We start from the raw sequence: 17,855 nt of genomic DNA on the forward strand, positions 1-17,855 counted from the left end.
ACAAAGCCAAAAATAATGAGGGGACAAAGTCCCAAAAATAAGGACAAATGTTTATTATTGCTGTTATAAACTTAGAAAGTTGCTAGAATTAAAGTTCTTGTGTTACCATGCATTTTCTGAAGGATGTGAAGCTGGAAACGCAAATGCCTGTCATTATTTAATGAATTCAGTCCTCACTGATTTGCCACAAAAATCCAGAAAGGGACAAATTTTATGAGTAACAGACCAAAAATACGAAGCAAAAATCTGGACATTCCGCGAAAATCTATAGACAGTTGAGAAGTATTATGGGGACAATCAATGACACTTAAAATGTTGGTACTGTTAATTTGAGACACTGAATGTGATACCTTTTCTGGAGCAAAAGTCGACTGCAACTCTTAATTACTGTCATTATTTATTAGGTACAATTCACCAACTTTTCTTCAAAAGTCATCACTTTTTAGGAGGGATTAAGACGGACAGAGTTAAAACTGGAGTCAAAATCAGGGACAGTTGAGAGGAATGAAGTATATGCACAGAAAGTTTTCATTTTTCCCCAACAACTTACAGACTGTAGCATAGCAGAATATCCAACTGTACAGTAATGCATGTAGCCGTAGGCTTGTCTGTACCCTCTCAGCATTTTCTATTTAACCCCCACAACAGCCTAACGAAATAATGAACATCCCGCTGCTGAAAACAAATCTTGTGCAATAAAATCGTCCATACAGGCTACTGCGGAAAGGTCACTTAAAAAGCATTCCAAGCTGCCTAGTGCCTATGAAAACAATAAATTGTATCGCATTCTGCTTCGTGCGCCTTTCTGCACACCACATACAAAAATTATTCACACACACCCTTTGGTTCAAAGAATGCCCAGCACGTGGGGATTGGCCAGCCTCAACATGTGACGTCACACCCGGCCTTCCACTGAGTTTTCAAACGCCAACTGTAAAACCTCAAGAATGTGATTGATAAAGGGGAATGAGGTCACGCGGGGAGGAATGATTGGAACAGGAGCAATCCGAGCGAAGTCTTATGAAATACGAACTGTGGTGATTTTTGTACAGTAGAAGTTTCCTAACAAGGTCTAAAGTAAAATGTTTCTACCCTCCCCAAAACAATCCCCCTCTTAAAGCTGTACACGTGGGAAGTAACCGGGTTCGGGACCTTAGACTCTTGACAAATACATCGGCAAATTTTATATGAAAAGAAATTTTGACGGAAACAAACTAAACTATTAGCGGTCGGGACATATGTGACGGATATGCTTTCATACGGGCTGTCGAAAAACGCTGAAAAGTACCAACAGAGGGACTGAGTCATTTTTCTTTTGTACATCCCTTGTGAGGAACTTGTTGCTCGGGGTTCCGGAAACCACCCTCAGAGTTGTCTTTGTCCTCATTTGTAAAAGTACAGCAGCTGACAGCAGCTTGTGCGAAGGAAGGGGTGCTTCCTAGTACGCTTGTTCTGGTTCCTGTAACTGAGTTATAGTGGCCCTCAGTAACAAGATAGAGTCAGTATGATGTCTCGGAGGAGATCTGAAAAATGTCAGACAGGGCTGCTGTCCGATATTCGGACCCAGTTTAGTTCCGACCCCTTTGAAAATCGATACACGCTCACGTCAAAAGAGCTGGGCAGGTAAGCCAACCGCATGTGTTTATATCCGCTGTATCAGTCCGGGAAGTGCATTGGTTTTCTGAGAGTTGTGCGGTTTTTTTTTTTTTGGGGGGGGGGGGGGTGATCATTTATGCACTTGTTCAGTGTTTGGTCATTGTAAGAGTGCATTATTTACAATGTCTGACAGTTGAATTGCTTGTATGTTTTCATAAAAGGTGACATTGCACTTCATGTGACATGCTTATTTCAAATTACTTTGCAGCACAGGTTATGCTGCAGGCATTCTAAAAATAGTGTATGCAATAAAAATGGGGTTACAATTCTGACTTCTGATGAGCTCCGGGGAATAACGGTGCTCCTTTTCACTTTCATGATCATTTGGTAGCCATATTTTGCCACATTTCGAGTTGCTTAGCAAGCAAGTTCTGTTTTCTCTGTAGAGCTCAGCTGTCACTCACAAAATGTAAAGCACAGCTTTTCGGCTTAAAAGATCCGTACTTTTGGAGCCGAAACAGTTTTCATACTGCTTAGTAACAACTGAGTTATTACACTGTTCTGACTTTTTAATCATGATCTGCAGTCTGCACGCACTTATTATATAGCCTTATTGTATTTCCAGTATCGGTTCATTTTGATGAAGGTTTTGAGAGATGTGCAATCCATCCTTGGTACAGTGAAAACTTACATTTGATACTATTATTATTTTAGTATTTTTCAGTAACACTTTGCCGGGGGGGGGGGGGGGGGGTATTAGCTGCAAATTGTATTTCTTATTTCATTTTCCTAGCCTTTGTTTTGTTCGAAGGCAGCCGTACTGTTGCAAGGTCACTTGCAGCATGTCACCAGCAATGCTAGTTTTTTGGCATCCATCAATCCACAACCCCTTTTCCAGTTTGTACAGGTGGGATCTGGATGTCACTTCAACAGTGGCAATTATTTGGTTGTGTTGTTTTGTCTGTGTTTTATGGGGGTCATATTAAAAGAATTATGTATTATGACTTTTAATTTTATTTGTTTGTTAATTTAAGTAGAAAAAACTGTTCCAAGAATCATTTTCAGCCTTAACCCAAATTGGTCCAAGAACAGTGACTAAGAAAGCACAATTAAAGTTTAAAAGCAAATACTCTTATCAACAAAGTATGAATAGTTTGAGCTGCTTGGCTGATATATGCATAGACACATTAAAACAATTAAGTTACACACGTGTAACAAGACAGTTATATGAAGGGAGTAGTGGTAATAAACTTTTGGAGTACTGTTCAACTTTTATTTTTAGTGTTGTGTATTTCTTGATTGCTTATCCAGGTACAGACTTTTTCTGGAAAATGATTATTTCTTCCTCTTGAATCAGGAAGTACAGATGAATCATAACACACACATATATATAATATGATGTCATTGTCCTTTACAGGAAGCAAGCTGAAAATCAAGCACTGAAAAAAGCTTTATCATTTTTTTTCTGCAGGCAGTTATCTCAAACACACGGTAATTTGAACTTGATCTCTATGCAGGTTTTTTTGTGAAGACATCTGTTGCACCACTCCTGCTCAGAATGGCACTACTGCTGGTAGATTGCATATTTAAAAATAAATAAATAAACGGGGATGTGGTATTTTGCCCATTGTAGCAGCTAACAAATGCTAAGTCATCTAGCAACCAAAGTGGTGGTCATCTTATTTAGGCGGAAGTGTGTGCAGTTAACTTAGCGTTCTGTGCTGTGTGGAATTGACAAGTGTTTACTTTCATTTTGTTAAACTATGTAGGTGGTCTGATCCGAAGACCCCTTGCAGCCATGAATCATGCACAGAGCCTACGTAAGTAAGTGTATAGTACAAACAAATTAAGATTTAGAGTTTATCAAACCATTATACATGTGGAACCAATTCAGGAGGCTAACCGGTCAGAAGTTTTATCTCAAGACGCTAAAATATGTACATTTTATACATTTGACTAAGTAGTGTAGGTAATAACATGAAATAATTCAAAATATTTGTCTTAATATATTTAAAATATGTACAATTAAATAATGGATGGATAGATAGTGAACACATTTAAAAATGGATACACAATAACATAGGAACAAAGGCAGTGGTAAGTTGTTTCTTAGCCATTATCCTATAAGCATTTATAGGCAGCTTCATTGAAAAGGTGCTTTGAAAGTCAACCTGACAGGGAATTTTGTGCACTGATTTTAGGATGGAGCTTGTTCCAGAGCCCAGAGAATGTTTTCTTGTAGCTTTAAGCAATGATCCATGACTGTGCATATGTATATCAGCATTTAACCACAGTTGGTATGGTTTGATCAAAAGGACAAAATTAGAGGGATTAAACAAAGCCAGTTGTGGGTGAATCCAAGAAGTGTTAGAGAGAGGGGACTACTGAAGAGTTGGGAAGAAGGAAGGATGAAGAAGATGGAGAGAGCTACAGAAGATTTAGTACTGTATGTGATGTGATAAAGTAATGGGTATCGTTGGGATAAGAAAATTTGTGTCAGTGAAAGTAGAGCAGTTATGAGTGAATTTGTGCTTTTATGTTGCATAAAATCAGATGTCATTACATCCAGTGGCCAAAAACTCCTGTCTGTTTACAAACCTAGCAAATCTGCTGAGCATTGTCTGTACTCACAGAAGGTTGTTAAGGGCTGGAACTCCTTATCTGCATCCATGAAGTCACTACTCTCTCTTCTTTCAAAACCACTCCGAAAGACGTCCTAGCAAAAATCTGCCTATCCTCTTGCTGAAAACCAGGATAAACTGTACGCCTAAATGTGAACAAGTACCTTTTCATTCCTTATTACTCTTTACTCTCCTTACTTCTATCAAATTCTCTTCCCTGGCTTTCACTCTAAATATTCCATAAGCCTGTTTTTCCCTCACTTCTTATTGCATTTCCTGTTTGTATTACACTAACGGTCTAAAATTTCTCTGCATATTAAATTATTGTCATATACCTTGCATTTATTAACCAGTGTTTTATGTTGTGTCTAATTTGTTATAATTATTTAAACTGAAGATTTTTTTGTTTTATTTTTGAACATTGTAAAATTATTGTTCTTAAAATGTTTTTGAAATAATTTGGAACTTTTCTTCTTGGGACTCCACTGAAAATGGGCTTTTAGCCAGTCAGTCTTTCCCAGTAATCAAATGTCAGTAAATAAATAAGATTAAAGATTTTGAGGCTGGTATGAAAGAAGGAAAGCTAGTGTGAAAGACTAAGAACTCCTTAAACGGATTCTCTGAAGGGTGAGTAGATTGATACAGATATCTCACTCTCGCTGGTGAGTAATAGAAGAAGGAAATGAAAGGCTAGCTGGTCTATAGACTGCTGTGAATGAAGGAGGAAGAAGGTGTTCAGGTAACTGTTGGTGAGTGTAGAAGCTCAGAAATCGCACATGACATAATTTTTCTTCCCAAATCTAATCCTGTTGGTTTAGTTGTTGTAAATCGGGATTCTGAAAATTTAGTTTTAGAATTAGTGCAGTTAAGCAGATTAAATGTAGAACAACAAATACATTTTTTGGGTGTAGACATTTTAATATATGCTGTTTCTTACTGGATGCCAATTTCCTTGGTGTACCCCATATGTTCTATATTGGACTCAGTTCTATTCACTTTTTTCCAATTTTACTAACGTCTGATACCCATTGAGTGTCTAAATATTGAGGCAATGTGAAGTAACCTATTGCTGAAATGGTCTCGGTAAATTAAAATTTAAAAGAAAAATAGTGGATGTTAAATTAGTTGGGCTTAAATTTAAGTACAGAAATGTAATGTGGTAAGGGTTGGCCTGCTGAGACTAAGACTAGATATTGTAATTGATAATGCAGTACTGCTGTCAAAGACTTGGGGATTCTTAATGCATGGTATTTTAAAATTTCATGAAAATGTAGTGTTAGCAAAAATTAAGCAGATAAATTAAACGGCAACTTACAGTGGTGGTGGGGGGAGAAACTTCCAGATCATGGGGTTAATATTTAAAACAAAGTGTACTGGCGGGAAAGAATTATACAGGTCACATGTTAGGCTAGGCTTGGAACACAGTATTCAGTTTTATGCATATAGGAACTGTGAAGTACATTTAAATAAAAAAATCCCAGAGAAGATTCGCCAGGAGAATTCCAGGCTGTTGAAGTATATATTTTTATGTTGAGACTAAACTTTCTGCAGCTGTATGTTGTTAAGTTTATTTGTGTTAGGGATAGGCTTTGTTAGAGTATATTAGCTTTTGGAATCACATTTTGAGTTTACTGCTTGGGCATGAGAAATAGTGTAATTGAAGACTGTTTTTTTATTTTTGAATTTTAGTAATTTACTGTTGTAGAAAGGAAGAATTTAAAAAAATCTGGAAAGTCAAGATATTGAAAGAGGAGTACATTAAAGTCTTGCACATAATTAAGTTAATATGGTGGATAAATGTCATGTTATATATTAAATGAAATCTTTTTAAAATGGATAGTTGTAATCTAGTATCTATTAATCTGAAGGGTATAAACCACAGGTTCATGTAGTCTGGAGGACTAAAAACAATTCAAAGTCCAAACAAACCGGAAAGTCTGAAAATTTTAATAGGACATAAAACTCTAAGCATAAAGTAATGGTAGTAAATAGCATAAAACTCCAAACACAAAGTAACCGTTAAGTGCTTTCGTCCCTAGAAATGAGACTTCTTCATTACCGTTAATCAACACTGAATTGCAGTTTAAATACCTGAGTGAAGTAAGTCATGTGTTCAGTTCAGGGTTCATAATCATCAGTTAAAACATATAAAAATGATAAAGTACAATAAATACGAATTAAACACACACCCAGGTGTTTGTACAGTAATAGTTTGTTTATAAAAAATATTTCAAGTTGTACACAATTATGTTATAGCAAAGCGTAACCCCAACAATTCTTTGTTCAAACATGCACAGCATTGTACAAACTTTTCAAAGTTTGTTTGGTATACTCAAAACTATCCCAAATATCAGTAAAGGTGGCCCATGGGAAACCAGAATAGACTATAAGAACCTATTCTGGCATTAAAATGAAAAGCATCTTACTACCCTGGTATCAACGAATACATATCCATTCTTGTTTGCGTCTTTCGGCTTTTCCCGGTTAGGGGTCGCCACAGCGGAACTCCGGTCCGCTAATGATTGGCAGTAGATTTTTACATGCTGGCTTGCCAGGCCTAACGCACAACCTTCAACGAAGGAATGCCCATTTACGCATATCGCCACACAGAAGACGCTCTAACTGAGAATCGAACAGGCAACATCTAACTCTGAGGCGACAACGCTACCACAGCACCACCACCGCGAATACATATCCATTCTACCAGATTTAAAGCTTAGGGCATTAAAATTATAATCATCTTACATTGACTACCTCCCCTATTTTACTTTAGATATCTAAATTTGTCAGTGTGTTTTGTAAATGTAAGTAAATAAAAAAAAAAACACATTTACACATTGACAAATTTAGATATCTAAAGTAAAATAGGGGAGGTGGCCAAGGTAAAATAGGGGAGGTGGCAAAATAATGGAGGTGGTCAATGTAAGATGATTATAATTTTAATGCCCTAAGCTTTAAATCCGGTAGAATGGATATGTATTCGCGGTGGTGGTGCTGTGGTAGCGTTGTCGCCTCACAGTTAGACGTTGCCCGTTCAATTCTCAGAGCGTCTTCTGTTTGGCGATATGCGTAAATGGGCATTCCTTCGTTGAAGGTTGTGCGTTAGCCCCAGCAAGCCAGCACGTAAAAATCTACTGCCAATAATTAGCGGACCGGAGTTCCGCTGTGGCGACCCCTAACCGGGAAAAGCCGAAAGACGCAAACAAGAATGGATATCTATTCATTGATACCGGGGTAATAAGATGCTGTTCATTTTAATGCCAGAATAGGTTCTTATAGTCTATTCTTGTTTCCCATGGGCCATCTTTACTGATATGTGGGATAGTTTCGAGTATACCAAACAAACTTTGAAAAGTTTGTACAATGCTGTGTATGTTTCAACAAAGAATTGTTGGGATTACGCTTTGCTATAACATAATTGTGTTCATATGTATTCTTTTATGGAATTGTCTTTGTTTACCCCATGTAGAATGCAGCAAATTTGGAACACAGATCTGTGTAAACTCCTTTTGAACTACAGTTACCCTCTGCCAGATGAGTATTGAGATGGGGGTAGTTTTCCAAGGTGATAGTTTCCTTTTCCAAGATGTTAGAACATTTACTGCAAGCCTCACATCTAGTATCTTTCGTGGCAATTACAGTTTTGTTGTCAGTGGTGTTTTTACATGCCTACCCACTTTGTAAATAAATGTCAGGATTTCACCCAGAGTATGTAAACATCCTCATTTATTTGAAAGTATTCCAGTTTTTTATCGTTAGGTCTTTAATTTCCTTGGAGTATGAATTGTAAGTAGCAAGGAGTTAGTGAAACCTTTTGTGTCATTGCTGTTAATTGGTGGTTCTTTGGCATTATCAGTTGTCTCCACCCCAAGTAGGGGATTATATTTTATACCCACCCTCTTGCAATTTCATCTTTGGCATCAGTTAAAATTTTCCTGGGGTAACCCCTCTCAAGGAACATATCTCTCACTTTCTTAGCTTCAATTTGAAAAAAAGGTCCAAGTCAAGACACGTGAGCTGTTCTGACCAGCTGTCCCTTAAAACTATTTATCTTGCAATGCAGTGGGTGACAGCTTTTATAGTGTAGGTAACCTTTAGAAAAACTAGGTTTCCTGTAGATCTTGGATCGGAAACGCTTGTTGACCATATTTTTAAAAATGGTAACATCCAAGTAAACACTTGGAGTTGCCGCATGTGAATTTCAGAAAAGTAGTAGTCTGGTTAATATGGTTAATGCCACTAGAAAAATAATGGAGTCTTCTAAATTAGTAATCTCGATTTTATAGCTTTGTGGAATAGTTATAAACCTATGGCGTGGGGAATAAAAAGTGAAAAATGCTGTTCAAGAGATATCTAGGTCAGTGTAATAATTGAAAATGTTGAAACCTTGGTAGGATAACAATTTGCCCTCATGGGTAGAATTGTCACTGGAGGGGGTTAATACTGAAGATTGTTCTCTACCTGTTGCCTCTCTCCTGGCCGTGACTTCTTCCTCTGCCACTTCCAAAGTGGGGCACTTGTGACAAAAAAAGCATCCTTATAGTTTCTGTTATGATTCTTGATCCCTTCAGATCTGTACAGGGGAGGAAAGTCAGAGTCGTACTTGTCCATCATTGGTTGGGGAGCTACTATTGGATCCAAGGACCAGGACTCTGAGATGATATCGGGGTTTGGTGTCTGTGAAAAATTGTAATTGCTCGCATTGTGACGATGGTAAGGCAATATAACTGATTTTGGGGGTATGGTATGCATTACGATTAGCATACTCACATTCATCTCTAAGAAACTTTCGTTATTTCCTTTTGATGTTAGATTTAACTTGCTGGTCAACTTTGAAGAAAAAAATCTGGTCATATTTACTTAAGTTCAAATAACAAGCAATAAAAAGTTAAAAACGATCTGGCTGCACACAATCCAAGTCACAAAGTATAAAGTGCTTTTCGTTAGGAAACTCTTCTCCTAACTTTTTCAGACAATCTTCTGAAGAAGTTAAGAGAAGTGTTTCCTAAAAAGCGCTTTATACTTTGTGACTTGGATTCTGTGCAGCCAAATCGTTTTTAACTTTTTATTGCTTGGCAGTTACCGGAGTGTGCACCGGACTACTGATTGCTGTAAGCTTGTTTTACTCAGCTATTAAACCTTGTTGGACTTTGCAGTGTACGCTCATCTTGTCTTGTGCCTATTAGTTTTTGGACGTTTTTAGAAAATCTGCACTGATATTTGATGTTTTGTAATATCTCCTAACTTCATTGGGTTTGTCCAATATGCTCCTTGTTTAGTGGTGTTGAAAGCTTATCAGTTGATTTTCAAGTGATAAAAAGCCAACATGTCAGTGTGCAAATGAGAACATATAATTATAGCCAGCTGTGTTGTTTAGCTTTATTGCCCATTGTATTTATTTTATGCCAACTGAATGTTACAAACCCACTTGGGGAGTACTGCTACACAAATTTGAAGTATTCAGTTTTATTCCAAATGTACGCCGAGTGACCACCCACTGTCAATGGTGTTCTTAAATCCAGGGAAGAAAGATGCAAATGGATTTGTCAAACAAAGTAAATGCAGTCAGAGTTTACTAAAACATTTTAAGCACTTGTACTTTGATATGACAACACCATTATCCTGGTTAATTTTATCTCAAGGATATTATAAATTATTCCGCCTTGTGTCGGTTACTCAACAAGTAGCAACTTCCCTTTTGTGCTCGAAGATCAGAAGGCTGTGGGTTCTGTTCCTGTCCGAGGTGATTGAATTAATTTTCCATTACTGATAATGCGGTGTAGCATGGGGGGAGGGTGCTGTACTCCTGAGTGTGCCACCCTTTGGATGAGATGTTAAATCGAGATCATATTTGTTTGAATTGATGGTACCTTAGGTGGGTGTAAAAGATCCCCAGCATTTATCAAAAGAGTATGGGGAAGTTCAATGGTATTCTGGCCAAATCTTTACCTAGTCAATATGAATACCACATTGGGTATCCATTGAAATGAAAAGAGGCTGTTGGTCTTAGTGGGACTAATCCAGTCAACAAAGGGTGGGTAAATAAAAATTTTCATCAGCATACTCCCCTGACTCTTCATACCCAGTAAGTATGCTCTTGAGGAGCGCATTTAATCTGTAGTGTAAAAAGATAGGACATTGAGGAGTGCCCAAGGCAAGCTAAGTGTAGAGCTGTGGGCATGTTGGGTTAAAATCTTTAGTACCGGTGATGAGGTAGATTGTTCAGAAGCTATCCCTTTTGTATTACATTAATGCAGATGTTAAAGACAGCAAGGTTTGGACAGACATGAAATTCAGGGAGGTGGCTAGATTCAATTACAGAATACTGGCTGAAATAAAATTTGAGCCACTTAAAGCTGGTATTTACAAATAGCTTTTTATTGAACACAAATACTTGGTGTTTTTTTTTTCTCGTGATAATGTTTTGCTTTTTAAACTTCATAGAGCATTTAAAGACACCATCATGATTTGTGATAAATATCTTTTCACCTTGGTGATTTTTAGGCAGTTTATTAATATTGAAGTACATGAATGTGTTCCCACCCTAATGTCTGCACCCCATTGGGCTAGTGCATTTGCAGGGTTTCTGAGACTAGTTGAAGTGCTAGGGAGATGTCCAATAATGACACTTAATTGCTACTGGGGAAATTAAGACTTTTTTTCAAAATTTTAAAGATAAAAAGGGCGTGAATCACACACATATACATACATATGGGTCCACTAAAAAAGATTGAATCTTTCATTGGTCGATATCTGTTAAGTCGACAAAGTATAGTCAACTATATAGATAGCTGACTGGTGTGCGAGATCACACATTTCCCGGGGTAGGGAAATAAAGCCCTTTTATAGGTTCATATGTGTTTACTAGGCAAACAACCACAAGGGCCTTTTTAAGCAGGTCTATATTAGATCAGCGAACGCTTAAAAAAGCGAATGCTGATTGATCGACCTTATGTAAGCGAAAGCTTACAATCTCGAACTGTCAGATTAATAATTTTTTGGTCTGATGAAGCCTTAATGGTGAAAGCACTTACCTACTTTTTGTCAATAAAAGTGTTTGAATTATACAACGGTGCATCTGGCAGCATTGTGTTCGTTTAGAGGACTTCAAAGAAGCTGTGTTTGTTCCAGTGGATGTGCTACATTCTTTATTTTAATTATTTATGTACTTGACAAATATTTTTTTTCCAAACTGTAATTTAATAAATTAAAAATTAAAAAAACATATTAACATTTTCATCTATTTACACACATTATGCATTACATGCTTTCTTTATAGCAACTTGAGTTTTAATCTAACATTACACAAATTGCTTAATTTCTGCCTTCCTTAAACCTCACCCTCCTCCTGAACATTATTTTGGATGTATTGTTCCAACAAATTCTGTTTATTTCTATGTGCTTTGCTTCTTTCCTTTTTCTAAAAATCCCTATAATCTGCCATCTCATTACACTATCAAAAAACGTTCCCAGTTACCTTTATTCCCAATTACATGTCTTTTGAAGTCTGCTTGGGGTATGCACCATGTCCTTTCCTTTTATCATTGTAAGTTGCTTTGTAGTCTCTCCTGTCAGTCCTTTTTTTTTTATCTTGCTTTATTTGTTTCTTTGTTATCATACAGTATTTTATATTCCCTACTGATTATCCATTTTTAACAGCAGCTTCTGTTCTAGATTCAACTAAACCCAATAAGAGCAGGTCTTTCACTTAGGACTCGCCTGTCCATTTCTCTTTGCCTGTATTCAGTCACTCCCTAATAGGAAAGGCAGTTTCTAACCTGCAGTCCAGACTACTTGTTGGCCTCTTCCCCTATTTTTCCCTGTCTAGTCATTTGTTTCCAGTACATTGGTCCCTTTGTCAGTTTTCTCCTGTAAATACTAGTCCCGTTTTGCCTATTTTTCTGCACCAATACTTGCAGCCATACCTATCAGCAGAATCTCCTTTCTCCGTTCTTGTGTTGGCTTATTTCTTAAAATACTTTATGCTAATTCATGAGTATGGTATTCTGCAAAGTGTTTTTTCCCTTTGGGATTTGCAGCCAAAATCCCACTCTCTATCATTATTTTTCGGACTCCCCCTGCTTTGAATTGTTACCTTCTGCTTGTGTAATGTATATGAGCCTTAACTGTGTAACTCTAACATATCGGGTTATCTAAACCACCTTGTTCTATTGGGAGGATCAACTTATCCCTTTTAACTTTTGCCCTCTTTCCCTCCCAGATAAGTTACAGACAATAATAAAGAGTTGAATTTATCTAAAAGGTGCCTGACCTGTATATAAAGCTAAAGGGAATAAAAACACTGAGGGAGTTTTGCTAATTGTGTGTTGGCCTATTAGGTGAAAGAATATCTGTTTAAAGGGAAAATGTTAAAAACAATGTATACTGGTACACTTGTTATCTTGATGATATTTTCTTGATTTGGAAAGGTGATTATGACACTGGTTAAATTTATTAATGGTATAACAACACTAACAATGTTTTTGGATTTCACATTCCATTTTGAGGTAGAGTCTTTCCCATTTTTGGATGTTTGGATTTCCAAGGGTAGAACTAGTAGGAGATACTTGTCCCGAATTTATAGGAAAACAACATATTCAAACACCTTCTTGCACTTTAACAGTATTCACCCTTGACATCAGAAGAAGACTGTAATTAAGGGGCAGTTGGTTAGGGCAGCCAAAATGTCCTCCTTAGAGACAACATTTCAAGGGGAATGTGATTTACTTAAAATGTTTTTGAAAATAACTTATCTAGCACATTTAGTGAACCAGGTGATTGCTGAGGTTACCACTAAGAGGAGGTTGGGTTTTTTAAAACCAATTTTGAATAAAGGGGGTCATGTCAAACGTGTAACTCTAACCAGCAGTGACAGTTTGAGTGGGAATGAAATGGTATATCATCCAGTTAGTAATAGTGACTTCATTACTAGTTTCGTTACTACTTTCTCTACAGATGCCCCTTTTTAAGGTAAATAATTTTGAAAAATATGGGGCATGATTGAGGATGTCCACACCAAACTTGGGTTAGGGGATGCACCCAAAATTATCATTAAAAGGGTATGTAATTTCAAGGCTTTGTTGGAGAGACAAAAGGGACCCTTTGTAACTAATATTAGGATGTATAAATGTGGTAGATGCAACTTATGCAAATTTATACAGATTACAAAGACGTTTCAGATAAATGTTCTTCATGTTTCACTGTTGCAGTCATTACATTTGGAGTAATCTGCTGGCAGGTTGCCCTCAGTCGGCCTGATTAATAAAGTCCTGGGTCCTGCGTCGGTTGCTGTCCCTTCTTTGACGTCAGGGGTATAAAACATGCAGCCGACGCCATTACATCAGTCTTTCTTGCCGCGCGGTGCCCGAAGCAGAAGCAGTTTGCAAGTGTCGGTCAACCAACTATATTGCAATTTTTGTTTTTGTGTTTCAGAACCGAAGTCTTCAAATAAAAGCGAAGTACCCCATTGGGGAAACCTTTTCTTGCTCCTTACCGATGTCAGTAAAAGTTAATAATTGTATTACTTGTGGGAAGCAAATACCTCATAAGGATTTTCATTTGTACTGTATTCCTTGCCTAGGCCCTGACCACAATTTGCCTTGCTGTCGGTTTTGTGCTAAATTTAATCAACGCACTATTAAAAAAAATGCAAAGAAAAGAGAGAGACAGACCGTCGAGGTCCAAAACCGATGACTAAGCTTCTCCTAAGACAGTCGCCGGTTCGCCGGTACTCAGTGAGGCACATTTGCAGCCCCTGATACCCGCTACTATTGATTCACAGGCCTCTACTGAGACCCATTTGGAGTCCGGTATGCCGCGAGATACTTTTAAGTATTGAACCCGCAGATGTCTCTACCTTAGATTGGTCCGGAGCCGCTGAGCAGGCACCAGCTTCTGAGGGTGTTTTTCAGGCCTAAAGATTTGTATATTAAACCAACGCCATCTTCAAAACTAATGCCAAAATGTACTTCTATGTCTAAAAAAACTACGCTTGGGCCACGTGTACAGGCCCCAATGCCTAAAAACAAATGATCAAAGTGGCTGAGGATTTAATTACCTTGATCAGGGGTACCCATCCCCCCTCCTGCTAAGAGGCCTAGGCAAGGTACAGACTGAATCTTCAGGTCAGGTTTCTATTTCTTCTGATTCCTCTTCTGATCAGGAATTATCTATTCCCACTTATGAGGACTCTGATGCAGAAGATTCCATTCCTTCTGCTTCTCCTCCTGAGGATTTTTGTTTTGGAGAAACTTTGCATACCTTAAGGGAACACTTGCACTGGGAGAGTAAGGATTTCTCAGAATCTAAAAAGAGACTTAGGGATTTCCGTCTTCTTCCTCAGCATAGGCCTTTGGCTGTACTTTCTGTTCTAGAGATTGTTGATGTTTTTTCAGAATCCAGTATGACTCCAGATTCCCTGCCTCCGGCTCCTAGTAAGCCAGACCGATGTTACAGGGTTCCTGACTCCCACAAATTCCTCTTTAAAAACCCTACTGCTAACCCTGAAATCATTTCTCAGGGTCCCAAGGACATTAAAGCTTCTACTGCTAAAAATCCTACCCCTTCTGATAGAGATTCCAGGGCGCTGGATAGATGGGGTAAGAAGGTTTACATGTCTGCAACCTTGGCAATCAGGGATTTAAACTGTCAATTTCATATGCTTAAATATCAACAGCATGTCATGGGCTTACTTAAATAGAAAATGATGTTGATTTCTGACTGTGTGGAAAATAAAGAGTTGCAGGATTTATTGCTTTCAGCTGAACAAGTTGGAAAACATACTTTGCAATGTGGTTTTGATTCTTTGGAGGCCTCTTGCAGGGCTGCTGTAACTGGATCTGTGATAAGAAGGCATGCTTGGCTCAAGGAGCAAAATCTGCCTGACCATGTTAAAGCAAAATTGTCGGATGCTCCTTTACAACAGGACAGTCTATTAGGCAGAAGAAGTTTTGAAAAAGATGGAAGATGAAGCTAAATCTATTCAAACTGTAAAAGATTTCCTGAAAGTGCAGCCACCCAGGTTCAGCACTGGCCTACTAAGAACTGGTCCTTTCCAGTACCCACCAGAGCCACTCTGGTCAAACCGAGAAATTCCAAAGGTTTTAGGTTTCACTCACAAGGAACTTATAGAACAAAGCAATGGGGTGCCACCACCTGGAAGTAACATGGCACCTTCCTATGGCAAACAGTCTCAATGACTTTCCACTGCAATCACCAAGCACTTGTCTTTTGGCCGCCCCTTTGGGGGGAAAACTGGCACTTCATGCATGAAACTGGCAACTGATTACCCAGGACAAGTGGGTTTTAAATATAGTATCCCAGGGATACAGATTTCATTTCCACACGTTGCCAATCCCACACGGATGGCCAGATCTGCCACCAAATCATTGGGCAGAGGCCCAGAAACAAGTTGTGTCCCTCATGAATATGGGGGCTATTCAACCAGTACCAGAAAAGGAAAAGGGACAAGCTTTTTATTCAAGACTTTTCCTGGTACCCAGAAAGGACAATCATGGCGTCCAATTCTGGACTTATCCATTCTAAATACATTTTTGGACAGTCCAAAATTCAAGATGCTGACTCTACAACAGTTACTACCTATGCTAGGCAAGGATGCCTGGTTGGTAACTCTAGACTTAAAAGAGGCTTACCTGCATATCCCAATCAGGGAATCTTGCAGAAGATACCTCCGCTTCAAAGCAGGCTATTTGCATTACCAGATGTCCTTCAAGGATGCATCTGCAGTCATAACATATGGGTTGTCCTGCCTCAGGCAGCCCTTCGGTCGGCCGGATTCCAAAGTCTGGGTCTGGCCTCGGCTGATGTCGCACTTTCCCCGACGTCAGAGCGTCTGGGGTATAAAAGCATCAGCCGACGCCATTTTCCTCAGTCTTTCTTGCCGCGCGGTGCCCGAAGCAGAAGCAGTTCGCAAGTGCCAGTCGGTCAGATCCTGTGATTCAGCTACCGAAGACTTCGAAAAAGCTAAGTACCCCGTTGGGGACTCTTTCTTGCCTCAGCCGATGTCAGATAAAGTAAATAATTGTTTAACTTGTGGGAAACAAATACCTCATAAGGATTTCCACTCTTACTGCCTCCCTTGCTTAGGCCCAGACCACGACGTCTCGGCCTGTTCAGCCTGTGCTTCCTTCAATCGACGAACTCTTAGACGTCGGTCGGAGTTTGCAGAGGAATTTTTTGGGGCTAATTTTGCATATAAAATGCCGTCGGAGACTCCGACATCACATTTGGTGAAAAAACAGAAGGACAAGGGCCGACACTCACGGCCCGCGGTTTCGGCTGAAACCACGGTAAGGCCTACCGCGAGTGTCTCGGTTTCGGTCGAAACCGAGTCCTCGGAGCTTCCTTCATCTGAATCCACTCAACCGACCACCGTGGCCCTGGAGGCCCCGGCTGAGTCAGCTACTGAGCTACCTACCGAAACCAGTGTCCAGGAAATGTCTGACACCATACCTTTGGACAAATCTACTCCTGCACGTGGGGCAGCTAGACCCCCTGCTTCCATGTCCATTAAGGCCTTTTCCAGGGCTAAAGCTGCTAAACTTTCTAAAGCTTTGCCTCCCAAGACTACCTCCCAGAGGCCTTCTTCTAGTTCTCAGATCCTCAGCCTTGCAGAGGATCTTATTTCTTTAATTAGAGGTTCTCAGCCTCACCCGGACAGGGCCTCTCACCCACCACCAGACAAAAGGCCCAGGACTGAGCCCTCTGACCAACACTCTTCAGATGAGTCCACGGATGGATCTGAGTTGTCAGATCACCAGGAGGAGGCTTATTCGCCCTATGAGGATTCTGATGCTGAAGAATCTATCCCTTCGGCCTCCCCTCCTGAAGAGTTTTATTTTGGTGAGACTCTACACTCCATGAGAGAGCATTTTCAATGGCAGGGTCAGGAATTCTCTGATTCTAGAAAGAGATTAAGGACCTTTCTGCGTTTGCCTCAACATAGGCCCTTAGCTATACCTCCTGTTTTGAATGTGATTGATGATGTGTACAATGATGTTAGTACAGCCCCTGATACTCTCCCTCCGGCACCTGCCAAACCTGATAGATACTACAGGGTCCCGGATTCTCATTTTCATCTGTATAAGGCCCATTCCGCAGACCCAGATACTATTTCTCAGAGCCCTAAAGGGGTTGCAGCTGCCTCTGCCAAAAATCCTCTACCTTCTGAAAGGGAGTCTAGAGCTTTAGAGAGATGGGGAAAGAGGGTATATACTTCTGCAACTCTTTCCGTCAGGGCATTAAATTGTCAATTTCATATGATACAGTACCAAGAGTATTTGTTAGATGAACTGAATAAGAAGCTTTCTTCTTCTGAACCCCTTGACCGTAAATCCCTTCAGGATCTGGTACATAACTCACAGCAGGTTAGTAATCATTTTTTAAAGTGTGGTTATGATGCACTGGAGGCTTCATGTAGGTCAGCTATGACTGGGGCAGTTATTCGTAGGCATGCCTGGCTGAAGGAACAATCTTTGCCAGACCATGTTAAAGCTAAACTCCTGGATGCTCCAATGGAAAACAAAAATTATTTGGCTCCTCGGCTCAGGAGGTCTTAAAGAAGTTTGAAGAAAAGGCAAAATCTTTGCAAACAGTTAAGGATTTTCTGCAGTCCCCCCA

General features: G+C 39.3%; 1 protein-coding gene across 1 annotated transcript in view; it reads left to right on the forward strand.

Annotated features, from left to right (window-relative positions):
• Positions 1-967: 967 nt before the first annotated feature.
• STK17B (serine/threonine kinase 17b) overlaps positions 968-17,855 on the forward strand; it is a 443,751-nt gene continuing 426,863 nt past the window's right edge. The window contains exon 1 of the mRNA XM_044060623.1: positions 968-1,623. Within this exon, the coding sequence (XP_043916558.1) occupies positions 1,505-1,623 (119 nt within the window). The 5' untranslated portion in view covers positions 968-1,504. The remainder of the gene's footprint in view (positions 1,624-17,855) is intronic.

The sequence above is a fragment of the Protopterus annectens genome, chromosome 2.part0 (genome assembly GCF_019279795.1).
Source record: "Protopterus annectens isolate FY-2018-M chromosome 2.part0, PAN1.0, whole genome shotgun sequence".
Lineage (NCBI taxonomy): Eukaryota > Metazoa > Chordata > Ceratodontiformes > Protopteridae > Protopterus > Protopterus annectens.